General features: G+C 39.7%; 2 protein-coding genes across 30 annotated transcripts in view; one reads left to right on the top strand and one right to left on the bottom strand.

Moving 5' to 3' along the window:
- The window catches only part of HOOK3 (hook microtubule tethering protein 3), a 78673-nt gene extending 77234 nt beyond the window's left edge, over window positions 1–1439 (bottom strand). For all 7 annotated transcript variants that reach the window (XM_046905620.1, XM_040655803.2, XM_003643039.6 and 4 more), the window contains exon 1: window positions 1285–1439. Coding sequence is in view for 5 of the 7 variants with exons in the window: in XM_003643039.6 (XP_003643087.2) it covers window positions 1285–1341 (57 nt within the window). In the remaining 2 variants the exon portion in view is untranslated. The remainder of the gene's footprint in view (window positions 1–1284) is intronic.
- Window positions 1175–25798, top strand: RNF170 (ring finger protein 170). Of its 23 annotated transcripts, none has more exons than XM_046905390.1 (9): window positions 1523–1571; window positions 6563–6608; window positions 7210–7280; window positions 8632–8713; window positions 13489–13564; window positions 14649–14757; window positions 15774–15847; window positions 18094–18198; window positions 21606–25798. In XM_046905390.1, exons 6-9 carry the CDS (start codon window positions 14688–14690, stop codon window positions 21873–21875), a joined length of 519 nt encoding a protein of 172 aa, XP_046761346.1. In that variant the 5' UTR covers window positions 1523–1571; window positions 6563–6608; window positions 7210–7280; window positions 8632–8713; window positions 13489–13564; window positions 14649–14687; the 3' UTR covers window positions 21876–25798.
- Window positions 25799–27438: the final 1640 nt, after the last annotated feature.

Raw genomic sequence — 27438 nt, 5'->3', positions numbered from 1 at the left:
ACAAGAGAAAATTCAATCTCTTTGACAGAAAATTCTGCAGCAGCTCACATGTTTAGGTACAGCAGTCTCATGCTTAGAAGTAAAAATCTCATCTGCTGGTTACCTGGAAATCTGGGGAGTTAAAAGGCATTAGGAACGTGGGCACCTGCTAGGTGTGCATCTAAGCTTATGCTTTTCTCAGAGGTACGGCTGCTCTACTGCCAGTGGGAACCAGAAGCACGTATCTGACAGCTCAAATGAAAACAGATGCTGGCAACACATGTCAACAGATCTTCTCCTATGACCTCGAAAGGCTTTCCTCATCCTCCTGGTGCCGAGTCCTTCTCTGCTGGGACTTGCACACATCTACTTCCTCAAAATCTACCAGCAAGAGGACTTCCACTCCCAGCATCTGAGAAAGAGAGCAAAGGGAGCCAAAAGCAGGACATGTGACCAGCCACTGCAAAAATACGAAGACTGGCAAGGATGCAAAGGAAGGAAACCAAAACTGAGATACTTCTGACTGCACACAGCAGTGATCAGTGCAGCCAGGTATCGCACGTACACCCTTCCCCAAATCCTCAGCCTCCTGCTCTTTCCAGGCCACCTGCTCACTTCTAACAACTGTACTTCCATTGCTCTACTCCTTTCATTTCAGAGACGTGTAACCTATTGTTTCCCAAGTAACCTGTCACTATCGTAGCCACATTCAGCTCTGACCTCACACAATCTAAACAGAAGGCAGATTCCAACCATCGCCTCTAACAATTTCACACAGAAGGTATTCCTGTGGCAGCACAGGGAGGAAACCCATTGACCCCAGAGCTTCCCAACCGCAGAAATACAGCACTGTAGGCGCGCTACAATCACACTCTGTGCAGCTGCAGACCCAAGGCCGACATCCCCTCCAAACACACGGAAAAAGGCCATCCTTATGATGAGCCCGTTATCTCTGACCTCCCGAATCTCTGCTACTGGGGCTAAAGCGTTGATACAAGAAGAAACGCAGACGGACAGAACGCTGTAGGCCGGGCGGGCGGGCGGGCTGGGCTCCACGCCGAGCTCCTCACACAGCCGAGCACCTGCCCGCCGCAGGCCCCGCTCCCTCCGCCGTGCCGGTGGCGGCGCCGCGGGGCGCCGGCTCCTTTGTTAACGCGGTGCGGGGGCAGAGCCCGGAGGCGGGGCCGTAACTCTCAGGCCGGGGTGCGGCTAGCGGAGGAAAGCGGCGGCCGAGGCCGGGGCCAGGTCTGGCGCTGGGGCGGGGGCCAGAGCCGCGGCCCAGGCTCCGGCGCGTCGGGCACTCACCCAGGTGAGGAGGCTCTCGCCGAGCTCGGCCCGCTCCAGGCTCTCCACGTTGAACATGTCGGGGCGCTGCCCGGCGGGTTGCTGCCGGCGCTCTCTCCCCGCCGCCCCTCGTCCCCCGCTGTCCCGTCCCGGGCGGGCCGCGGCGCGGACACGTCAGAGCGTCCCGGCGGCACCGCCCGCCCGCGCCTGCGCCCTGCGCCCGCCTCTCCTCTCCTCGCCGCGCCGCGACGCTGCTGCCGGGGGGCGGGGCGGCGGCCGGCGGGCAGCGCGACGGTCCCGGAGCTGAGGTACCGTTGCCGCGACTCCGCCGCCGGGAGGGTGCCAGCCTTGGGGAGTGGGCGGGCGCGCGCAGCCGGGCGGGACGCGGCAAGGGCCGCGCGGGGCTTGGCAACGGCCGCGCGGGGCCCGGCGGCGGCGCTCAGCCCCACGGCTGAGCGCTGTCGGCGGCGGAGGGCCGCGGCCTGCGTGCTAAGGGGGGCTGCGGCCGGCGGTGCGCGGCGTTTGCAGTTCGCTTCCCCTCGCTGTGTCGGGGATAAGGAGAAGTGCCGGGCTTCGCTGGTGAAAGGACACGTAGCGGGGCTTCTCTTCTTGCTACCGCTGCAGGTGTGAGCTTGCGTGCGGGAACACTGCTTTCTACAGTAAGGAGTTCTTGGGCGTTTTTTCTTGGAAAGTAAAGGAAAAAAAAAACCAAAAAGCCTTTTTGGCCTCAGTTTGAGTATTACCATATTTCACTAAGCATTATTATACTGAAGTGGCATTGCTTCACTTCCCTTCCTACCAGCCCAGAAGTCACCAAGCTGAAGGCGCTGACAGGCCCTTTCACGTGGTCCCGCTTGCACACAGTCTTAGGGGTGGATGGGACCTCTGGAGATCATCCAGTCCAACGCCCTGTTTAAGCAGGTTCCCTGCAGCAGAACGCACAGGAAAGTGTCCTGATTGGTCTTGAATATCTCCAGAGGAGACTCTACTGCCTCTGTGTGCAGCCTGTTCCACTGCTCTGTCACTTGGAAATTAAGGGAGTGCTTAGTCTGCGCATTACTTCAGTTCTACACTCCATGTCTTTGTAACCCTGTTCCTTTATAAGCCTTGAATCTCTGTCTGTTCAAGCCTTGTGGAGGAGTTCAGGACTCATTCAGGGCCTGTTTTACGCAGGCCGTGCACCGTCCAGACAGGTACCCCAAACAGGAATGCTGTGCATATCACTGCCTTTTTATTCAAGCCATCAACAGTTGCAGGCTGACAAAAAAGTGAGACTTAGTCATGGGAGTATTTTTCCCTGTGGAATGTGCTTCTGAAGGTTGCATCTTTAGTGATTTTAACTTGCAAAGCATGATTACATTCAGCCTGGAGAAGAGAAGGCAGTGAGGTGACCTTATAGAGGCCTTTTAATGTCTAAAAGGGAGCTACAGGAAAGAAAGGGACAGACTATTTCTGTGGTCTGTGGTGGTAGAACAAGGGGAAATGGTTTCAAGCTCAAATAGTACCATATTTGATTTAGGTTAGGTATAAGGAAAAAATCTTTCCCAGTGAGGGTAATGAGGCACTGGAATGGGTTACTTAGTGTTGTGATTGATGCCCCATCCATGGAGACTTTCAGGGCAAGGTTGGATTAGGCCCTGGGCAACCTAATCTAATTGTGGTGTCCCTGTTCATTGCAGGGTAGTTGGTCTAGATGGCTTTCAGAGGTCCCTTCCAACTCTAAGGATTCTATGATTCTATTCTGTGATTAGGAGAAGCAGAGAACCTATTTTCTTTCGTTTTTTTAGTTAGGGAAATGTCACACAGAGGCTGCTGACCTCCAGCCGTGCAGAGAACTGCTCTGTCAGGCAAGCTTGTTGGTGAGACAGATCTTCACACTGAAGAAGTATTATCCCCTGCTGAAATGGCCCTGCCCTGTTATGGCTTTATAGTGAATCTAGCAGGACTGTTTACATTTTTATTTTTCTCTTCTGCAGTGAAAGGGTATGCATATGAATGTATTCAGCTATAATTTGCTCAGTCAGCTGTTCTGATTTCTGACTCCGAACTAGCTGATAACTCATAATAAAGCTGTATGAATAGATTGCATGAAGTACTAGTAAAATATTACCAGCTCTGTTTTAGCATTCTCACAGTTTGTATCTTGCCAATTTGTATGTTGCTTTATTTTTTATTTTATAGCATGCCTTTGTTATGGTCTTTGAATGCACTCTAGGCATACCCTTCAATCCTGCATGAAGGAGAGTGAGAGTAACTAGAATCCATTAGCAAAATTTTTGTTCTGAACCACACAGTGGTGTCACGTCCCACCTCGAAGTATTTTTCATTGGTCCTTCACAAGTGATCGGGACACACTCATTCCACAAAGTAGAAAATAGGTAACTTCCAACAAGAAAAATCTCAGTTATTACTCAGCATTTAGCAATTTTCCCTTTTGGGGGGAATCTGTTTTTCTCTTCAATGAAACCAAAAGCTCTGAAATCATGCCTTAATTATTTCAATAAAAGTGAATATGCGCCTGGAGAGGGGCTGCTACAGAATAAACATGCCCCTTTTTAGTGTACTTAAGTTGATTTCTGTTATCTAAAGCAGGTCATGTAGGAGAAACCTGCTGCCACAAATGAAATCAATTTGTACTGGCTCCTTTTATCTTGGAAGAAAATTCTGAGGACTTAGGACTTGAGAACAAGTCTTTTTGGTGTTTAAAATATTAGAGTTGAATTGCAGGACTAATCTGTACTTACGAATACTACAGTTTTGTTAGCCTGTTTTTCTCAGTAGTCTTTTCCTGGTTAGGATTTAGTTTATTCTGGAGAACTCATAGCCTCTCCAAAGTGAGAAACACCTTTAAGGAAAGGGAGTAGTGGTTCTGCTAGTAAAAGACATCAGGCAAAATGTAGTTTAAGTTTCAGCTTACACTTTGGCCCCTACCACTGTCTTCATCTTTCAATTTTTCATATTTTGAGCACTGGCAGTGGCTGTCAGTACTGCAGCAAGATGAGAAGAGCAGAAGTAGAACTGTAGTAGAATAGTTATTCAGTTGCCTCTCAGCACATCCTTGAAAGTTGTTATCAAACATATTTTTCAGACTCTGAGCAAATTGCAGCCTTCACTAAAAGTCAGTGTTGCTCTTGGTTACTAATCAGTATTTCACAGCACTATTGCATCTATGTTATCCCATTGTTTATTTCTCTGAGGTGAAGAGAGCCTCTTTCTTCCCTAGGCTTATGTCCTCCTTTGGTGGTGGATCCTAAGATCTCTGTCTTTCCAAGAATGTATCAGCATATGGTGCCTCCTTGTTAAACTTGGAAGATTCAAATCTTAAAGATAGCTGTGGGGACATTCTGACTTCGGGTAGATAGCAGCAAGTACTTAACACGTCACGGCAAAGTTGCTTTTCATTTGTTTGCAAGTTATGGCGTGGCTATTGCTCTTACTGTGCTGTATGTAGTGCATCAGAAATCTTAATAATACTTTTAAAATCTCATAAGGAAACAATAATATATCCACAGCAGTGAGGGGTCTTCATGCCCTCATATTTTGGTATTACCCATATGAGTTTTCAAGAATAAGATTGCCATAAATGTGATGTTACTTCTTGCAGTCCTCTTTTTTTTTTCACATGAAGTTGTACCTATTGCTCAACTTAACCATGAAGTGGGAAGATTGCTATTTGAAGTGTAAACAAAGCAGTTTTGCTTTCTGCCTGTAATCTGTCTCAGTAAAACTCAGGAAAAGCAAGGCTATTATGCATTCAGGTGGGTAGTATGAAATGCTTCTTACCAGCATAAATTCCATCCCTCTCTACTTTGAAGTGTTCTGTGACCAGCTCAATCTGCTTGAGGTTGTTTACATTCTGTAGCCGTACAGAATCCTGAGTCACGTAAATCTGATCACCATGCTGCAAAGTCCAGCTGTTATTTAGCTAGGCCAAGGAACAGAGCAGTAACTGCCTGTCCTTTTTACTTACTGGGCAGTTGAGCTGTTCTGCCTTGTGTAAGTGCTAGTAGCTTGCAGACGAGCTGAAAATTAAGGTTTTTTGTTGTTGTTGTTCTTGTCTTTTTTTACTTTGGAAGTTTTTGTTGGTTTTTTAAACTTTGCAACTTATGCTGTTGTCGTTCTGAAGTTGATGGTACAAATTCCAATTTAGATGGGAGGTTGTTTTTTTTTTTTCCCCTTAATTGGAAGGCAGGGTGGGGCTATGCTTTCTTTTCAGAAAGCCACCTTCCTGCTGAATGGTTAAAAAGAGAAAAAAAATCATTAATCTAAGCCAAGATCAACTCTTAGAATTTAATCTGTTTCTTACTACGCACTTCTTTAACTGAAGTCATTCTGTCATTGTGGAACTTTTCTTAAAAAGCTAGTATGAACTAGAACTGATTTTTTGTATGAAAGAACAGAAGCACAGCATCAAAACATTGACATCTTGTAATTTTTAAACAAAAAGTAGTAGTAGAAATCTACAGAGACAAATAAACAACTTTAAAATTATTTAATGTCTGTGGTCTCAAAGGCCAATCTGAAAAAGCTGAGAAAATACAGTTATTTTTGCATAATCATCCAGATAGGGTGGATCAAGTTAAACAGGTTGAAGGAAATGATTTTATAAAAATCACATCAAGTTTCTCATGTATGACATCCAATTATTACTGCATAATATTGTATGAGAGATTAGATATCTTTGCTAGTGTCTGGTTCTACAAGTCTTCCCTGGGATACACTTAGTCCTTGTCAGTGCTGGTTGTCACTGAGGACAACTTCATTACATCACTTAATGCGAAGTCTTAATGAGCTAAGGTTGTTCAGCCCTTTATTGTGCTGGCTGAAAGACCGTGCTGCTGCTAGACTCTTGCACTGGCAGGCCAGATTCCATAGCAGCAGTTGGAGGGCTATTAGCATTCAGAACACCATGAATATGTTTGTGTGCTCTTGTGGTTGCACTTGAGGAAATGTGAACTGCAAGCTTGCAGTTCTGTGTATTTTGTTGGAAAATGTCATAAATGGACTTGAGATCAGAAAATTCCTTCCTCCTTCAGTCAGACAATTTTCGGATAGTTTATTTCAGCAGTGTTCTCTGTGGGACCATTGTTGGGTCTTTGTTTTGTTTTGTTTTTTTTGCATACTCACCCGGGCAATTAAAGCCAGGCTGTGAAAGCATCTGTGTGTCTCACTGCCACAGTGTGCATTTCTGAAAAATTGCTTAGAAATCAATAGGATGCAGCTATTGTTAGCACACTGGTCTGTTCTGACAGAGCTGTTTTAGGACTGTGGACCAGTTCCTCACTATTTATTTCTGCAGGTGCATGGAGCAATCAAACGAGGAATGACAGTGTGATGTAGTAAAGGTTAGTACAGAGATGGTGGTGCTTAGGGTGAGACAGCGTAGGAGCTGAAAATAGCAGCGCGCTGCCTGAGATGCAGATGTGAAAAATGAATGTCCCAAAATGAGATATTGTAAGAGAGAGAAACTAAAAGACTGATGATGAGAAGAAAGTGCACAGTTTGGGAGTGTTGAGCTGGGAAGGCATCACCCCATGCCAGGAACTTACGCTCAGAAGATTTTCACAGCAGCTTAGCCTTGCGGCTTTAACAAAAGCTATATAATTGTGTAACAAGCTATACAGCACCATGCTGTAGCTCTTTGTGTAGGCTGTTGTTACTGTGTAAAACCTTTCCACAAATATCTGTGGTCTTTTGTTCATTAGTATAGATGAAATGTGTTTCAGTATTGGCCTACTTCAGACATGGCTCTTCATGAGTCTGTGGTATTCAACGTTTAGGAAAACCTACTCTTTCCGATGTGAATTGGCATTTCAGCAGTTAGACTGTGACAATTGCATGTGAGAAGCTGCGTGTGTCGCAGTTCAGGCTGAGGCACACATTAGGAAAACGTAGTTTATTGTTTCACTTCATATATGCTTCATTATTTCATTTTGTTTTCCATAGTGGAAGCCCAAAAATAAAAGAACAATGAAAGGAATCCACCCTTCGTTCTCCATGTTTTCTCTGCTCTTATGGTACTTAATTATACCACTTACCCTTTTTATAGTAATGTTAGAACATACTAGTTTCTCTTGCCTTACTGCTGCAGAGGTGGTTCCCATGAATGTAACAAAGCTTGGAGAAAGCTCCATGACTCGTACAAGAATAGATCCAGAGATCAAAAGCAGTCATCGTGTGGAAAAGATGACATTTTATGTTAGCTGCAGACTGGCATGTTGAAATTTTGTCAGGGTTGCGTATTACAATTGTGCACTAAAATCCCCATCACATATATTCTCTTTCATTTTTGCACTTAATTCAGATCTAGGTAATATCTAACAAATATCACTACAGAAGACAGCAAGGTTCAAATTTGACAATGACATATGAGCTGTGAACGAGTGAGATACTCTAATAAAAGCTTGCAGGCTTAAGGCACCCACACAGGAATAGAAAGTGAAGTAAATGATACTAGTCTTCCTTGACCTCATAAACTGATGCTGAGATTTTATGTCAATTCTGTATGGAAATACTCCAACTGTATATGGACACAGCTTAAATACAACATTTTTTTGTTACTTTTCCCAGAGTTAGCTTCACTCTTCTGATTTTACAGTATTCACAGCTGCAGTTCATTTCACTTCCTGATTGCAGCAGGAGTGATTTAGAAGTATGTTGCAGACTGTTTTATGTTGCTTGTGTCTCCAGCTGTAGGTTAATGAATGTTAGTGCTGGCAAGTCATTCTGATTTTTGCATATGCAAAGTGAATGTAAAACAAACAAGTCTGACCAGGGAAGCCTGAAAATACCCTTTTGTTTTCAAGCTTTCCCCACGTTTCTCTCTGAAGGATGGTAAGGCATAGAAGAGGTAGCTAAAATACAGAGTTCATCAGATATTTTATGTGTATACAGATGGACATTTAATACTGTACTGTGTTGTCTTACTTGAGAAGGAGTCACGCGTTATGCAATAGCAAAAATTCCTGATAATGTAGAGTTGTACTTTTTATAAACAGGTTGTCATGAGAATATGTCAAATGCAGTAGGATGTCCTGTCCTTAATATATTTTCTAAAGGTTTACAGGTAATGTATTTGACTGATGTTTTAAAAAAAGTCTTTAGATTGCAATGCAGTCATTTAAGACTTGAATACTGCTATATGAAACAAATGTTTTGAAGTCCTTTGCAGCAAGCTCTATTAGGTAAAATGCATATTTTATCTTTTTTTACCATTTTTCCCCAGTAGCTGATTATTTTCTTCAAGAATTTGTGTGTAAATAGATATATGCATATATATTACTTGTAACTGTTGAATTATGTACATGTGTATGCGTATGTGTATCTCTAGAAGTTCAGTATACATATATATTTCTTTTTGCATTTTAGAGCTGTGATGGACAGTCACCAGGCAGAAGTTCAGAGTTTGAAGCTAGATAATGATTCAGTTATAGAAGGAATAAGTGACCAGGTACTGGTGGCAGTTGTGCTCAGTTTCACTTTCATTGCTGCTCTGATATATACGCTTTTAAGGTGAGAATATGTTGATAGGAATTGGTCAACGTGCTTGGGTTTGTCAAATTCTAACTTTCTCAACAAATTGATAAATATACAACACTTATTTTGTGACATGAAGGAAATGATTATTTGATCATTTGCTTTGTTTAACTAATTGCTCAGCCAAGTTCATAATTTAATTCAAAGTTAGAATTAAGTGATGAATTTCTCAAAACTCAAGTGTAACATTTCTATATGTTCATCGTTCTTTATTACTGAAAATAACTAAATTCATAAACTGGTTGGTGTGTTGTATTCCATTACTAGGTAGAGATTTATCAATAATGACTCCACAATTAAGGTTGAATTTAATCCTTCAATGCACATTCTAGTTGAATTCTCATAAATAAATAGGCTGATTTATTTATTTATGAGCATACTTGGAAAACAATGGATTTTAATACGCTTTCTGTGAAAGAAAAGGCTAAGTCTAGAATGAAAGAACTTTGAAGGTCAAGTAATCAAACCTTATTTGTAGTTCCAGAGTTTTTCCTTACAACCTAACAAATATTTTAGCTTGTGTGTTTTTGGAAAAATAAATCTGAGCTTCAGTCTGGCTTTTTATTGATTTTATTATTTATGCATTGAATTTAATGCATGTCTGTAGAGTTATGAATACAGAGGCAGTTTTAACAGCTGAGAGAGCTGAATGTTAGTGATGCATTGGCATTATGAAACTTACCGAGGAGGACCTGTCCAAATGAGGAGTATTGGTAAGATAGGGTGTGTTTGAGACCGTGCTATGAAAGACACCAGGAGCTGAAAATCATAGTTAAAATGCAGGGCAGTGCTGCCGTTCACAACCAGGAACTTCAGAGAAATTAACACACATCAATGTGCTTTTCCTGCTGAGGCTGTTTCAGTTATTTAAATGACATAACAATGCTTCTCTTCCCTTAGGAGTCCTCTCCTCTCTTGTGCTTGTGTTATCCCTTATGTTATTCTTAGTACATGTGACTTGAATTTGAAGTTTTTAGTTAATGTTCAAAACCAAAATGTTTACTATTTATAATGGAAGGTAAGTTAAGAACATAAAAAAAAGAAAGTGAGCAAAATAAGGTTGGTCAGCAGTGGGCAAGGGCAATGGAAGTTTACTTAGGATTAGTGTTCAGGAAGATGATACACTGATGATGGAGGGTAATGCAGGGAGGAGAGGGAGGGCTGGTTACTTTCTACCTGTGTATCAGATTATCTGTGGATCCTGGTGCATGCCCTGCTGGTTTATTTTCTAGAGTGGTGAACAAGTTCGAGCAAAAAAGTTCCCATACTTTAAGTCTACAAACTGGTTTATTTCTGCATAGTATAACTGACTGTTGAAGGTCTTGTCAGCATCTTCTTAGATATACACTTTGCCTTCTGTAACCTTTGAAAGTTGTCTGTATTAAGCAGTGGTTTTCCCCAAAATTCTTTGTGTTGTCTCCATCAAAATCTGCATTATAAAATCCGAACAGTACACGAAGTACAATAATATTTGACAGTGGAGGAGAGACAGGAAAGAGAAGGAGGATTTTCTTATTTGTCCCTGGTTATCTTTGTGTGTTTTCTATACTGTATTAATTGTCCCATTGTCTTTGCCACCAATGTTAAGTTGGGTAGAAATAGATCCTGAGCACAGACATGAAGGAAGGCTTATGAGCATGAGTATAGTTGCAGGAACTAAATAAAAAATACTAGAGAAGGGAAAGCAGGCACTATGGAGTCATAAAACCACAGAATATTTTGGATTTGAAGAGACCTTGAAGATGACCCAATTCCAGCCCCCTGCTGGGGGCAGGGCTTTCCCCCACCAGCTCAGCTGCCCAGGGCCCCATACAACCAGGCTTTGAGTGCCTCTGTAGATGGGATAGCACAGCTTCTCTGGGCAGCCGTGCCAGGGCCTCACAGCCCTCTGAGTGAAGAATTGTCTCCCAGCATTCATCTAAAATCTCCCCTCTTTTAGTTTAAAGCCATTACACCTTGTCCTGTTACTACATGCCCTTGCAAAAAAGGCCTGTTCCAGTAAAGCTACAGGGAGGCAAAAGTGGAATATGGAAAAAATTTTTAGGGACTGTTGCTACTATCCTTTCTTATAATGGAAAATTGGAAGAAGAATGACATGGGGGCAGGAGCTGAAAGTCTCTGTGCTTTTGGTTTTGAAACTTAGTTACTGACATATATACCAAGTTACAGATATTTAGGTCTGTTTCTGTAAGGAACTTTTGTTGATCCTGTACGTTTTAGAGTTGTTCATTTAGATAAAATGCAGCCAGATTTTACCTATCATCTTTTAAATATGTGGAGATCATCACTTTTAAAATGAGTTCTTAAGGTTTGATTTAAAATGCGGTTAGTACTTTCAGCAGAAATGAGGTATTGATCCTTGGAGGAACGAACAACAACAAAAAAACAGTGACAGTGCCAGTCTGAATAAGTCTTGTCCCTCACTTTCCCTGCATGACAGCTCACACTGAATTAATAGGCAGCCTTCCTCCTGGTAGTGATAGTTTTGTGGGGGCCCTTTGTAGGACATTGTACAATCTTGCCATGTTATGAGACTTCTTTCCTGAAGTTATGGGGTGCTTAAACTCAGAAACAAGGAAAGTTGTTTACTTCTAACCTTATTTTTTCCTGGCTTGTGTTTAGCTAGGCAAACGTCTGTAGTTACTTAGCACCATACTGTTTCTTATTCATTCCAATTTTTTTCACACTAACAGCACAACAGCAGCTATGATTGAGATGCATCTTAAACGCTCCCTCTCCCCTTCTGGACATTGTGCAGTGTTCTGCTACTGAAGCATCTTATGCATAAGCAACAGATGCTCTACCTCTGTGCCTCTGCAAAATGTTGAAGATGTATGTAATGTTGAAGATAGTATGTAATACCAGACTGAAGTCGTGTATGTAAATTATTTGTGCCAAGACGAAATGCTAGATATGCCCTGGTAGCTTCAGTTTGTCTTTTTTAGATAACACTGGCAACAAATTCGCAATTAGTTGTTTATGAGGGAATCAAGATGAACTGGCTTGTAATTCACACTATCCAGTTACATGTGGTTTGCTTTGAATTTCAATATGTATCAAACTTCTGGCAAAACAGGTGCAAAACATGCTAATTTGTAGAGTCTAAATAGGAAAATACTGTTAAACATGTAACTTGCATTATGGACAATTTCCACAAGGTCAGTTTTGTTGAGTGTAAACATCTCATATAGTTTTTCATTTTTCACTCACATTACTGCTAAATAAACACACTTTTTGCAAATAATCACATTATTTTTAGCCTGAAAATACAGTTTTATTTCTATTCCTTCTTGAAGAAGGAAGGAAGGAGAACAGCAGGAGTCATAGCAGTAATGCAGTGTTGTGATTTCTTTCATCAAATGAAGGAAATACTGCAGATGGGCCTAGAGCCACTGAGGAATTTACATAAATGGGTTCAGAAAAAGTTATGAAAATTCATCCAGTTCAACCTTCAGCTCTGACACAGAATCAGTCTGCCTAGGTCACTCCTAGAATCAGTATAACATATTCTTCAATTTAACTTTTAGCGAGACATGGCTCACAGTACCCCGAGGTAATCTTGTCTGATTTGGTACACTTAGTGGTTTGAAATGGTTTACCACCAACCTTTAGATAACTGTGGAAAATAATTACTCAGATTTATTAGATTGAAATATTTATTCTGCCTCCTCTCCATAAACAGTCTCCCATACAAAGTCCCATTTCTTCTGTTTTTCTCTAACATTTTACAAATGTCAGCAGTATCAGTCTTACCATTCTCTTCTGAACTTCCTATAAATTTCCTACATCATTTTATGCATTTTGTCAAAATGGAAGACACAACCCATCTGAGACCTCCACAGTGCTGAACAGAGTGTTTCACTAGTTAAATCCATGGGGATAAATAAAACACAGAAATGTACAGTTTTTAACATGTTGTTGACTCATGTTTATTGTAACTCAACACCTCTTAATGTTGTCAGCACCACGTCTAATTCCAATCCTGTTCCTGTTGTGCTTTTGAATTTTAATATATCCAGCCTTCTTTCTTCAGTGAGTGTCTTCCCTCAGATTCCTCTTTATCTTGATGTTTCTAACCTGTAGTTTTCTTGCCAGTAGAGTCTGCAGAGATTTCTTTTTATATCCAATCTGCTGATAGTTACATAAAGTCAACTTTCTAAAGCAAATTTGCCTACCCTTCTTATGTAAATGTGGATTAATCTTTCATGTAGCAGGTAAATCTGAACTACTTCAGATTTTTCAGTCCATGATAACTTATGTAGTAAGTGAGGGGGGAAAAAAGGAATTTACAAGTAATTCAACAACACAAAAATGAGGAATCAAGACATGGTTTTTTCTGCATGATGAATATTAAATCTTTCAAGCAGCTTGATTTTTTTTTTTTTTAATTTTTTGCAGGCCGATTGATTTTTTTCAAATCAAAATTGAGTTTTAAGATGGTTTAGCAATTGATTATGGAAACTTAGGAAAATTTTGCTTCTGTACAGCTTGATGGGCAGAGTTACTTTAGAATCTACAGTAATTGTCCTGTTTCCTTAATTATTTGTGTATTTCCCTTAAAATGCTTTATTGCAGGAGATAATTATTTTTTTTCCCTTTGTTCAAGTTTCATTTTTTTTTTCAGTCAGTTATTTTTCAGTGTTGGTTCACAGTGTTCATTTTTCTTACTGCTTATATTTCCTTTCACAGAAATGAACATCAGAACATACATCCAGAAAATCAAGAGCTAGTACGAGCTCTTCGGCAGCAGCTTCAAACTGAGCAGGTGCTTTGCTGAGCGTTGGAATCATTCTCAATCTGGTTTGGGTTAGTGTAGGCTTCTCTCCAAGGTTCTGGAAAAAATGAGCCTTGAGAATCTTTGAACCTCATTTACTGTACAGAGGCAACCTTAAAACTGATCAAACAATGAGATGATGTAGGTTTTTGTTTTTGTTTTTTTTATGGGTAAGTCAAGTCATTACAAGATGTAACTAGTTCTTTTTTCAAACTAGCTTTTGCCACAAGGTGGAGTATGTTAGGTTATGTTGTGTGCTTCCTGCAGTGTTCCTGGGAATTAGGTGGTAAAGAAAAGGAAATCTGGAGAACAGCTTGCTGCCACAGGACAACGTTTAGATGTTTAAAATGATAAGTTGCGTAGCAAAACAATGGTACAGCAACCAGAGCCAGGCAACAGGGTTTGCACACAATTCTGTCTTGTGGATGAGAGGCTAATGTGTAGCCACATTATTAGCTGTTGTTGAGTCCCAAGCCTAGAGTTATAGAAGCCATACTTATTTGAGAGTGTCCAGGAGAGTCTTTAATCATTGTTGAAATAGTGACAGATTTTTTTACAAGAGTACATATTTAAGTAGAGGAAACATACAACAAATTGGGGAGCAAAAAAACAGCTCGTATCAGTGATGTACATACACTAGCTAGTGTCTGTGTTTGAGATTGAGAACCCTAAACTGTGGAGTTAGTAAGCAGTGCAGTTCAGGTGCCTGATTTGGGACAAAGCTATTTAGAAAAATAGTGTGGACCTGAGTTGTTATTTGTGCTTCAGCATGCCTTGCCTTATGTACTCTGCTTAGTGTGAAGGACCTGAGGGCTTCTACCTTTGTGGTCTTTAAATGGATTGAAGCTCATACTTATGTAACAGATGAAGGGGAAAGTAATGTGCTTGTCACCAGGAGAACATGCTTAGTTTTTGCATTTAAGTATGTTTGATTTTTTAAATTTAGTTATATTTTTATTTAGTTTTGCATTTGAATGTTCAACTTACAGTATTTTTTTTTTTAATTTAAGTTCAGTAGAATTCTTATATAAAAATAGGATCTCTAGCATTTTCTGTTTCTCTTCTGTCCCAGCAGGATGCTTCTACTGGTGACAGACATCGCTTCTATACAGACATGTCTTGTCCAGTCTGTTTGCAACAAGCTACGTTTCCTATAGAAACAAACTGTGGGCATCTCTTCTGTGGTAAGTTGGAAAACCTCCGATTCCCAAAGATAAAACCAGAACAGAAGCAGAAACTTCTGGCAGTAGTACTGTCACCTTAATGGAAAACTTTGCTGGATTTTAGCTGCTTATCTTCACATCTTCGTTAAAAATCACTGTTATATAATTTGTTCATAAAATGCGTGTTAATAGCTACTTCCAGAATGTGCTGGAATTTTTTCAGTGCTATCAGAACTGAAAATGCATTTAAAAGCATTATGGACAAGGAGTATCGTTTATTTTCTGCTGTTCAAAAACAGCAGAGGTTGAAATACACTTGGAAAGGACCATTTTAAAAACTAGCTTAGAAAAAAAAAATCTGCTTGGTTTTATTATCACAGAGGATTTTGTTTGCTTGTTTTGTAGAAGTCCTGCAGAATTACCACTAGCTTAAAATGCTTAAAATATTTGCCTGTCTTTGAGACCCAGTTGTTTGAACTGAGAAATACACATATAGAAGTTCTATGTAGCATTTTGCTTCCTCTCCTTCAGTTCTCTCAACAGGATTATTTCACTGCAGTTGTCTAGTTTTATAGTGTATGTAATGCTTGGTTGTAGGAAAAAAAAATGCAAATATGGAAAACAGTAAGAGAAAATAGATTTCCGTATATTTTTTTCACCCATTAAAGCTCTGATATTAAAGCCAGGCTTTCAGGATGAATTTTACATCTCTTGATGCTTTTATCATTTCCAACTTCTCAACTCTTAATGTTTTTTAATTATATGTTTTCTGAATTAATGGTTAAGACGTTTTTTGTTTTTTCAATATCTTAAAATATTAAAATTTTTTAATATCTTAAAATTAATGATACTGTTGAGCCTCTTTAGGATTATTCTGATTAATAGTGGTGAATTTGAATGCCTCTATTCTTGGTATCTTCAATGAGTGCTCTATATAAAATCACACATCTTTGTTGTTTTGCTGATGCTTAACGTATTATTTCATGCAATAATATTTTAACTCAGAAGTGTCAACATCTGTAATTTATGTTTGTCAGGTTCCTGCATTATTGCATACTGGAGATATGGATCATGGCTTGGTGCCATCCGTTGTCCAATTTGCAGACAAACGGTAATATTTTAAGTAATCAAGGGTCTTATGGTTTAGCAACCTAGTACAGTTTACCAAAGGAATACATTGTACTTATATTTGAGCTGCCTTATTAAGACTGACAGAAGAAGGGATCTAAGAAGCTGAAAGTGTATGGGTATGTGAGATGTAGATGGTGGACATTGTTTTTTAAATTTTTTGCTTTTGCAAATAAGAACTGTGAGAAAAATACAAACTAAGAAAATCTCAAATTTCAATGAAGAGCACTGGTGGTTACCCAACCATTTTTTTTGTAATGGAGTATAGAAAAACAGAAGAATATAAGATCTTAGCTATGATTCTTCCCTGCTTTGTGTTTGGGATGTTAAACAACTTCTTAAACCAGAACTTGTGTCTGAAAGACCTGGCTGGTCCAGAAGGCTTCCATTAGTTAAAATACTACTGGTTTCTAAGAAGTATCCTCTCCCTTCCTGTTATCCCTGCCAAACAAAACACATACAGAACTATGTCAATTTCTTACTTTGGTCCTACTTTTAGTTTTTATTAATCTGATCTTTGTAGAGTACGCATATTAACTTACTCCCTGCACAATTTACTTACACTGTTACTTTGAAGTATGTCCTTGCAATTCACTAACAATCTTTGAGTTCCATTCTGTTTTAACAAAAGTACCTTCATGTTTTAACAATGGAAACACTACAGAGTGATATAATTCATTAGAAATTACTAGTGTGCTTTGTGGCACTGCCAATGCATTATATCCTGTTTTGATTCTGTGTATTAGCAGGACCACAAGAAGACAGACAAAGGAAAGAAAAATAGGTATTGCTAAAGAGGAAATGAATGAGTTTTGAGTATAGCCTGTGAAGAGAGAGAGAGATGGTAAAGAAGATGGAAAAGCTGAAATTAAGATATTTTGAAGAGTTTCTTTTCTTTAATGTGTCCCTGTAGGTAGATGCTCCTCTGTCATCCTCTGACTAATAAATACATTGGATGGGATTGCTTGCATGTTTATGCATTTATTCTTACTCTTCTCATAAGGTCATAAAAGTGAAGCATCACTAAAGTGAGGAACGGAGGTGTATATACATGAATGGCATGAGTCACACGGAAGGATTATAGCAGGGCTGGAAGTGAAATGTAGCTCTGCTTACGCTGTTATTTTCCAAGTGTGACTGCTTCATTTAAAATCTCCTACAAGACCATCCCTTGCCCTGAACTCTCAAAAGCTGTTAGGAGTCGAATCTCTTGAAACAGATGATTTAATATAACATCAGAACACTTAAAGAAACATTCTTTTTAAAACTTACTTATCTTGACATGTAATGTAATGAAATGAATCATTTTAAAACTAGGATTAACTCAGAAATAAATATTGCTCAAGAGCCTAGTAATGATTTTGTGCTTGGGAGAAAGGAGAAGGCCTTCCTTCTGAACATTACTTTTTTTTTTTCCCCTTTTTGATTTAACACAGGGCTGGGGATTATTAGCTGCTAGAGCCATAAGCTGGTTTTGGAAACTTCTAATGGCGGGTACAGAGAGAACTTTTGAAGATCATTTTAATTTAAGTGTAAACATTTTCTGTTTGCTATGATAAGCTACATTTTTATAGCTGAACCTGTTTTCAAATACAAGACTTACTTCTTCAGAAGCTCCTAAACAGAAAAATGAGACGTGAACACATATTCACGTATTTTTGTTTGCATGATAGTTAGTCCAAGAACATAAGTGAATTCTCTGTGCTTACAAGAGGCATGAAGGCTGTTGTCTTTTTACTACTGTCTTCTGTTATTCACCTTGGTCTTGGTATGATTGTCCACAGGGAGTAATGCAAGGTTTTGCTTGTTTGTGGAAATGCAAAGTGATTCTAAAGGTGACAGAGAATGGCCTCAGTGGATGCTCTACTTGATTTTGAGTTAAAGAAAAAAAACTAAGTTACTCTGTGGAATTAACTTTATTCTCTGAATCATCTATCCCACTTGTGTTGCAGTAAACTACTCTTAGAGGGAAGGTTCTTATGCAGATTTTCAATGGCCTTTTAAAAATCGTGAATGTTCTTTAAAGAGTTATAGGCAAATCATTTGTTAAAATGTAAAAGCTGTATCCCTGTAAATATTAGCAGTCTCCATTTTAGTTTGGTACTAAATGGTTAACTAACACAAAGTTCTCTGAAATTAACTGAAGATATACTGTAATATACTGTAATTCCCAATATCTGCATTTAAGAGATGATTGAACATGTACCAAAATCTTCCTGCTGTGCCTAGGTGACGTTGTTTTTACCACTCTTCAGTGAAGACCAGCAGGGTGCAACACAAGTATTACAAGATGTTAATGATTACAATCGGAGGTTCTCAGGACAACCCAGATCTGTAAGTTTGGGGTAAATGTGGGTGGAGGTCAGTGATTTCAGGAGATGATTAACAGCATTTTGATAACTTTTTTTTCCCCCCCACACTGAATTTTCTATTTGTGATATATACAGACTATGCAGGTTTTTCTTAAGACAGGCATGTCCAACCTGCAGGTCACATACAACACTGGACAGCTAGTAATGCAGCCTCATGAGATCGTAACATTTTGATATTTATTATGTGGTTGTAGGCAATGTTTTTCATGAGTCTGTTGTGCATAGCTTGAGTGTGGACTGCAGAGGGGACAAGGGAATGCTGTGCAGGGCTGGGCACAGGGCAGTGCTAACTCTGCCTCCACTGCACACCCCACACACACAGTCGAATTAAAACCCACGTGTATTGCGCATTACATGTAGTTATGCAGCCTAGGGAGAAAACAGCAGTAATTGCTGATAATACTATTGCAACCTACCAACACATGTGCCTGTGAAGGCACATATTTTTTGTTATTAAGCTGACGTATAAGTTGTCTTGTTTAATTATTAAACTTGGCCTTGTGTAATTTCATAAAATAAATTGGTACGTTAACAATTTCACTGCAGAGGAAATATCCAGCATACTCATGCAGTGCTGACAAATCTTTTAATTTTTAACATCTCAAAAACCTCACAAAAAGTCTATAATATTTTATGGGTTTTTTTAATTAGTTTTGCAATATGTATTTGATTAGTGTTTCTGCTGTTCTGACCACGTGGGGGCAATGTACAAGTAATAATCACCTTGTGTCAATTTGCTAATCCAAGCATGCTAAGGGCAGGTTTACAGAGGACACTCATTATACCTGCATTTATTCACATGTATATATATGTTCATATATATATTTATTTGTAGATTGACAGAATCATGTATTTAGCAGCCACCTCTTTTTTCTTTTTTTTCTGTACATGAAAGTAGCACAATAAGTTAAACGTTTTATGATAAAATCTAAAATACAGATAAAAGGAAAGTACAAGAGAAAAAAAACAGTATATATTTCAAAATATTGTAATTAATGTGTATTAAAAAATTGTTACATACATGCAATAACTATGTTGTATATTTTATATGTGGCCCAAGACAATTCCTCTTCATTCATTGTGGTGCAGGAAAGCCAAAAGGCTGGACATCCATGCCTTAGGAAGTCCATGCTTATATGATTAATAGAGTCACAGAACCATAAAATAGTTTGGACTGGGAGAGACCTTAAAGTCCATCCAGTTCTATTCCCCCTGAGTTGAGACATGCACCAGATCAGGCTGCCCAGGACTCCATCCAACCTGGCCTTGAATGTCTTCAGGGATAGAGTGATTATGTTAGATAAATTAAGTTAAATTAAGGCAGGCCTACAAGTTTGAAATACACTTATTTGTAATATCTTTGTGGAAACTTCTATTTCTGTTGTGAACAAGAATTGCTAATAAGCCTTGGATTACCTTTTCCTGTGTTAACCTACTTCTTGAAATATAAATCCTTACTTTGAAAGGATTAATAACTAGTAAAAACGCTTAATGAAATAAATGAGCTGTAAGAAAGAATGCTCCCTTGATTAATCTCTCCAAATTGATTAGAAGAATCTGAAGTTCTGCTCTGTGTCTTTCTTCAGATTTCAAGCTGTATGCTGTTTTGATTTTTTTTTTTCCTCTGGGCTATGTTACAGTCTGTATTTTGACCTCTGAGTGAAGAAAGAAGGATTATTATTTTTTTTACAAACAGCTGAAAGACATGGTTGAAGTTCTATGAACTTGAGATAGTCAACCTGTCTTCTGTGTGCATGTCTTGACTCGTGAAATGAAATGCATGCATATGGATGCCAATAGCTTTGATATGCTGCTTGTCTTGAGCTGTTCATTGGATTTGGATGTACATAGGTTATGGTTGTCCAACCTTTTGGCTTGTCTGGGCTGCACTGAGCAAAGAGAAATTGTCTTGGGCAGCATATACATAAGTAACTCTGAAAGTAATTCCTCCTATTTGCTTCCATGGAAACTACAGTAGATACATGAGCACAGTAACGTTATTAGATAGAGCGTGTTCTCAGCTACGAAACACTATTTTTCAACACAGTCACCACCATTAGCTGTGCATTTCCACCAGCAATGAACAGGAGGCTGCATACCATGCCCATAACAGTCTACACCAGCTGAGGTGACCCACTGCCACTGTCACTACTGCTGAAATGCACCACTCACTGCCTCACATCCACTGTTTGGTCTCCATAATCCTTCACAAGCATTGATGAATGTCAGTGGCTGGCCTTTTTTCTGCATGAAGGAATTCAGTGACACAGCTTTGCTTGGTGTGCACTGCCATGGCAGATGACATTGTGTCAGACTGCGCCTCTGCTGCCATCTGTCACACAGCAATAGCATGGAATGGAGTATTGGTGGGAAGGTTCACCCTCTGCTGCCATACTGCCAATGTCTGCCTCTGATGTCATGGGTCAAAGGGAGGCATTACTTTTGGTGCAGCTGTCGGAATAACAAAACATTGTTGAGGGAAAAATTGCAGTCTAAAGAGACAAAAAATGATTTTTGGTTTGTGTTCTAAAACTATGCATTTGATCCAGAATAGATAGAAACTAATTTTCAGGTTCCAGCAGACCTCTCTGGGGGCTGTATGTCTACCAGTCAATAAACTGACCTGGATCATCCCAGAAGTCTGCACTGAGGCCCTAACCTGGTTTAGATAATTTGTTTTCTAATTGTACGTAGTGTGTTGCCTTAGCCACATACAACATCCCTTTCTTGAGAACTTTTTTCAGTGTTGGAAATAACTCCTTTTGATATCATAGCTCTGTATACAGTAGAAATTGATTCAGTGCAAAAAAATACCTATTTTGTGTAGTCGCTCACTTAAGATGACAGAACTACAGTGAAAAAATAATAAGGGAAAGATCCAGGGATGGATTCATTTAAAGGTTCTTTGGTTTACTTGAAAGTTTGATCCTCTGGTAGCTTTTGAGAATCACTGTATATCATGAGGAAAGAGGTGCCATGTTTCTGAAGAAATGCAATCTCTTCTACTTTAACTACTTTTTTTTTTTTCCTAGGAATCCGTAGTTTTCTTCCCTTCTAATCAAAACTTCAGATACTCTGTTTGCTATTTGTTATTTCTCTGTAGTTTGTTTTGCTCCACTACTTCCCCTTAATAATAGATAATGTATTTAGTGACAAATCAAATGTATGTTTTACTCTGAGCAATACAGTTTATGACTGTTGCTTGAAAACATAAATATTGTAACACTGAGTTATAACCCAGCGAAGTTAAATCTAGAGGGTTTTGTCATTGTTCTTGTAAACGGACAGATACCAAAGCTGTAATGCAGTAGTAGAAACTTCACACTGAAAAAAGACTGAAATGTTAACTCTTGGCTTGTTTCTTCATAGATTATGGAAAGAATTATGGATCTGCCCACTCTACTGCGGCACGCATTCAGGGAGATGTTTTCTGTTGGAGGCCTCTTCTGGATGTTTCGCATCAGAATATTCCTCTGTTTGTTTGGAGCCTTTCTCTACCTGGCATCGCCTCTGGATTTTCTTCCTGAAGCTCTTTTTGGAATTCTGGGGTTCTTGGATGATTTCTTTGTCATTTTTCTTCTGCTGATATATATTTCCATCATGTACCGAGAAGTGGTAACCCAGCGGCTGAATAGATGAAATGGCTGAAAGTCACCCAGACACAGAGATGGAGTGTTTCAAAAAGAGAACCATAAGTGTGGAATAGCAAGGTGCCTGTGTACAGTTTCAGTAGTTATAATTCCATAGCTTCTAGTTGATCATCTTATACAAATATGAAAGGTTAGTGTGTGGTGATGCTTAACTGGAATCTTTAACTTTTGTATTACATATGCTTCACAGTGATGAGGTCAGTTTTATAATGTAATGAACTACCTTCATCTGCTTATACCTAATGAGCAATTGTATGTGATCAAAGGAGAAAACACCTCTTTTGGTGTGATTTGTGAAAAAAAGAGGTTCTGGTAAAGGACTTAAAGGAAAAAAAATATGTTTGGTACTCTAGACATGCGTAAAGAAATTCAAAACTTCTTTGCAGGACAATTATCAATATGTTTAATGTCTCACTGTTGTGGGCTTTTAAATAAGAGTAGCTTTGTGTATCTCTGTGGGAGAAATCAAATGACCGCAGTACCGTTACCACCCTGCAGTTTGCTACTGTCCGCTTGCTTCACAGAAACAAGGGGAACACCTCAGTATTGCTTGAGCTGCACTGTGTACGGTTGCATGCCATTCGTACAATTTTATTTTTATACTTTATAATAATGCACTCACCATATGATCTACAAGGAGAAACCTACGTTATGCGTGCCAGACTGGCTAGTCCTCTGCTTTTTAATGGGAGCATGGTTTTTTTTCCTCTGAAGCTTGTTTATTCAGTGGGTATGTAGGGTATGTACCGTGAAGGTGGGTTTTTTTAATGCAGCTTTAGGTCAGTGCAGTGTATCTGCATTGGACATTTGCATGCCGTTAGCTGCATTAAGCATTTAGGCAATAGAAAGAACCCTCCGATTTTAGACAGTGATTATAGAAGTCAGAACTGGATGTTTACACTACAGAACTTTACCAGATTGTATATTTTCAACATGAATATTAAACAGCTTAGATATGAGGGCGTTTGATTTTCCCATGGGGTTTTCTTGTTTGATTGACTGATTGATTTCGATGTGGGTAGAGGGTATGTTGAATTAACTTGAAAAAGATCCTTGAGTTGGGACCACAAAAAAAAAGTCCTGAAAATGTTTTCAAAATGACTGGGCTATTGATGATCCCTAAAGGTTGGTTGGTTGGTTGGCTTGTTTGTTTTTGTTTTGTGGGGGGAGTCGAGTAGAGAGATGTTTCGGTGGTGGTGATTTTTTGCTGTAATATTTTTTAATATTTTTTTCAGGGGGGGGGGGGGGGGGAGGGGAGGGGAAGGGAAGGGGTCAGGGGCTTTTTTTTGTTGTTTGTTTGTTTTGCTTTTCTTTTTTTTTCTGTTGAATTTCAGTATAGGCTATCAGAACTACAGAATTCATTTGAAAATATTTTCATTTTATGAAAGGGAATGCCACTAGAAAGCTCAAAAATTTTCTGTTTCTGTGTACAATTTAGCTAGAAAACTTAGGACAGATAATTAGTTAGGAAAGATAATTGTCGTTTTACTTTAACTTCCTGAGTACTTGAAAGACTGTGACGAGACAAGTGATTCTTTGCATGTTTACATAATATACTATGAGGCTTAAAATGAAAGGGACCTTTTCACAGCTTCTCTGTGTTGCCTATGTGAGCACCTTTCCACAGCTTCTAGTACCTAGGGTGAGAGAACTGGTGCTGTTCAGCATGGAGAAGAGAACGATCCAGGGAGACCATATAGTGGCCTTTCAGTATCTAAAGGGGTCTGCAAGAAAGAAGGGATCAGACTCTTCAGCGGAGTCTGCTGTGATAGCACGAGGGGAAATGGTTTCAAACTAAAAGAGGGGAGACTTAGACTGGGTATAAGGAAGAAATTTTTTACAATAAGGGTGGAGAGGTGCTGGCATAGGTTGCCCAGAGAAGTTGTGGATGCCCCATCCCTGGAGACACCCAAGGTCAGGCTGGAGGGGCTCTCAGCACCTGACGTAGCTGTAGGTGTTCCTGTTCACTGCAGAGGAGTTGGACCAGATGGCCTTAAGGGTCCCTTCCAACTCAGGAAGATGACAAAATTGACATCTGAAGTATCGTTCTGTGGTTGATACTGGCAATTATCCCTCAGTACTTTGAAAGTAAATTCACTGATTCTTCACTTGAAAATTTGCTGTTGAAAGTCCAACAATATTTTAGAAATGAACTGGAAGGCTAAATTTTTCCCTGTTGCTATGTTTGTTGCAGGACAAGAAGAGAAACAGGAAGTGAAACAAGGGTAGGAGGAGGAGAGCAGGACAGAAAATGACATTTTCGTAAGCAACTACTGTTGGTTTTGGCAAACCAGCAGTTCTTGAGCATCCTAGCTGAGCTTTTCTCTCTGTTTTGGTGTTATTGTATGGTGATGGTTTAGTGGCTACCTCAGTTAAATCTTCAAGGTATTACTGAGTAAGCGTGGGATATTCATAAACTTAGGTAAAGCAAGGTAATAATTTAGAATGTTAGATAAGGCAGGATTTTGTAGTTTTGCTGTTAAGCAGTATTTTTGTTGTTGTTGCTGTTTCCCCAATAGATCCAGCTGCGTGCAAACTCCAGAAAGTATTTTTTTAATCAAGTTAATTTAACACCTCTGGAGTTTAGCTTGTGGGTCTACCTAGAGAATCAAGTGAACTGCTGCTGTAGGACAACTGGAGTCTGTTCATAGAATCCGTCAATCTAGTACTTCCCACACGTGTTTATCCTTTGATAGTGGTTGTACTTTTTGCCATGACTCTCTAAATCTAGAGTGAATAGAGATGGATGTGAAACTGCTTAGTGATTTGTTTTCATTAAGCTCCTTAATTCCACATGATACTGTGAAAAAGGTTCATGGAGAAATAACCTAAGGTATTCCTGAAGAGAATAACCTCTTCCTGAAGAGCAGACCTTTTGTACCTGAAAGCATGTACATGCCACATCTACGTAGCTACATAAAAGTTACCTGTATTCTGTTCACCATTTCTCTGCTAGCCAGAATGATTTCACTTGGAGTCCTCTGCTTACTTTTGAGTGTTGAGTAACATTGTAAGCTTTAATTCAGCACAGTAAACACTTGACAGAGTTAAGATCATCCTGTCTTTTCACCAGTGTGTGCTTTTTTGTTGTTTTGTTTTGTTTGTTTTGGTTCTTCAAGACACTAGTGAACAGTATTATGACTCACTCAGGCTTTTCTTTTTTTTTTGAACAGCTGCAATGTGAAGATGCAGCTGACCAGCAGTGCATGGCTGCTGCTCCTCCAGGCAAATCTGAACTAGCTCCAGGTTAACTGTCTTGGGTGCTGCTATCATACTGAGCTTAATTGAAGCTGTAGAGCTCCCAAGAAGCTGGAGGTAAATACATGACCGTTTAATATTCCTTAAGTATATACTGCCAAGTTACCGTGGTAGCAGTGTTCAATGTAAGTGCTACACATGAGCACTAGCTTCAGAATGTGAAAGAAATACATGATGCTTTGAGGGGAGCAAACATCACTGCAGTTTTGTTGTGTGGAATGGGGCAACCATGTCACTAAGTAAGAGGAGGAGAAAGGCTTCAGTAGAAAAGAATGAATATGGGGGAAAACAGTGTTCTTAAAAAATTCTTAAAGCTTCACCAAAATCTGTGAAATATTTCATTATTTCAGCAGTATTAACAAAAAGGAAAAGTTATGTTTCAGAATTCTTACAGAATAACTTGTAGCATCTTGAGGCCTAATGATAACCCTTATCAGAAGCACTGTATAATGCAGTCTGTTTCTATGTTGTTTGTGACTCACACCATTGATGCCTGTGAGGATAGGGCAGAGTGGTGTAATTTGGGGATGCAATTTTGCAATAGGTTTCGTAGAACTGTAATAGAGACCTGTGTGTTACACTAGATTTTTAAGACAAAAAGATTTAAACCTACTTCTTGTTACTTTTAATGATAATAAATTGCTATTAAAGTAAGAGATTCTCTTGATTTATTTTACTGGCTTTCTGTCTGTGAACGTCTTTATTCCCCCCTTTCCCCTTCACTAGCCTAAAGCTGTTGACAGCTCTGCTACAGTCTTGTTTGATTATTATGTTATGTCTCGACATCCTGTCCACGGGCTCTAACTCTTTCCAGCTTTATTGTAACCACTACGGAAATTACAATCTCAGAGGTCTTAGTCCCAAAGTTACATCGGTGCAATAAATGTCCTTTCCCTGAACAATCCAACTGATGTCTTCAGGTCCTCCTGATCCCATCCGGATGGGTTTTTCTCCAGCCTCTCATCCCTCAGTCTCTACTTATAGCTAGGGCAGTGTCATAGGACCTAAACTTTCAGGATGCTAACTGAGTATAGACACTTATTAAGCATGTTCAGATGTCAGTCCTCCACACAAACAGAAGTGTGAAGTAGAAAGATGAGTGTCTCAGTGAGCCAAACTGAAGAAAACAGAACTTAGTCTCATTAATTTTAAAAGCTGGTGTGACGCAAAGAGGTGGATGTGAATGGCCTGTGCTGTAATCCTTTGCTTTTCCTTTGTTTCATGTATGGTTCCTGGCTATTGGGAAGATATGATCTATTCTGATCAGAGATGGGCCAAGTTAGGCCAAGGTCTTCTAAACTTGCAGAATCCTGGAAAGTAAGGTTGGCAGGGACCTCTGAGTCCATCGGCTCCAACCACTGCTCCATCAGAACACCCAGAGCCTGCTGCCCAGGCCCTTGTGTCCCCAAGGAGGAGACTCCACAGCCTCTCTGGGGAACCTGTACCACTGCTCAGTTACCTGCGCTACCCAGAAGTGCTTCCTCATGTTCAGAGGGAACCGCCTGTGTTGCTGGGAGTACACTTTGCAGCAAGTTTTTTTAGCTTGCTTTGGTACACAGTTCTATGATTATGGAAACACAGTATTCATGGGAAAAAAAAAAAATTAATAGTAAATATCCAGTATGATGCTATTAAACAAGGTTGAAAGTTTAGAGTAGACACTTGTCCTTTTGTCTGCTGCCTCTATATTTGCATTGGGAAGATTATGTGTACACAAGTGAGATTTTCTTGGACAAGGCTGCCAGAGCAGATGGTTATTTTAGAAAGGTTAGTCCCATTTGTATGTCCCTGCTCTGAACCACATTGAAAGTCCATCAAACACAGCTACGTTCTCTTCATGCCTAGGTAATTTTATATTTTGTCTTGGGAATTTCTGTTGTAACTCTTTTTGGTTGTTAGGGCTACACTGCTGGGTGGAAAAGGGCACTCAAAACATCTACTTTTGTGATAATTGTTATTTGTACTGTATGGCCCTCCATGAGGTCAGTCACTGCACTGTCCTGCTCCAGGAATGAGCAGTGGTGGCATGAGTTATTCAGTGCTCCATGAGGGCCGTAACTAAACATCTTGTAGCTCTTTGTTTATGCTAATACTAGGGGAAAAAAAGGCACATGGATTATGAAAAATCTACAAAATGCAACATTTGAAGGGGCTGGCATTTTGTATAGAAGGTAGACTGATGAAGAGACAACAACTGTCTTTAAATGTATTAGAAAGGAACACTACTCTATACATCTGATATAAACTGGGAGAAGTGACAGCGAGCTTGAATTGTAGCAAGTGAAGCCTCGATT

The sequence above is a fragment of the Gallus gallus genome, chromosome Z, assembly GCF_016699485.2.
Source record: "Gallus gallus isolate bGalGal1 chromosome Z, bGalGal1.mat.broiler.GRCg7b, whole genome shotgun sequence".
NCBI lineage: Eukaryota > Metazoa > Chordata > Aves > Galliformes > Phasianidae > Gallus > Gallus gallus.
This window is presented reverse-complemented; position numbering and strand designations above follow the sequence as displayed.

Excerpts from the sequence above, each read along its gene's own strand:
- RNF170 (XM_015280427.4), top strand. The coding sequence starts at position 8,639 with ATGGACAGTCACCAGGCAGAAGTTCAGAGTTTGAAGCTAGATAATGAT. Across the intron at positions 13,565-14,645 it reads AGCAGCTTCAAACTGAGCAG|CAGGATGCTTCTACTGGTGA; the intron begins GTGCTTTGCTGA and ends CTTCTGTCCCAG. Across the intron at positions 18,199-21,605 it reads TCTCAGGACAACCCAGATCT|ATTATGGAAAGAATTATGGA; the intron begins GTAAGTTTGGGG and ends GTTTCTTCATAG.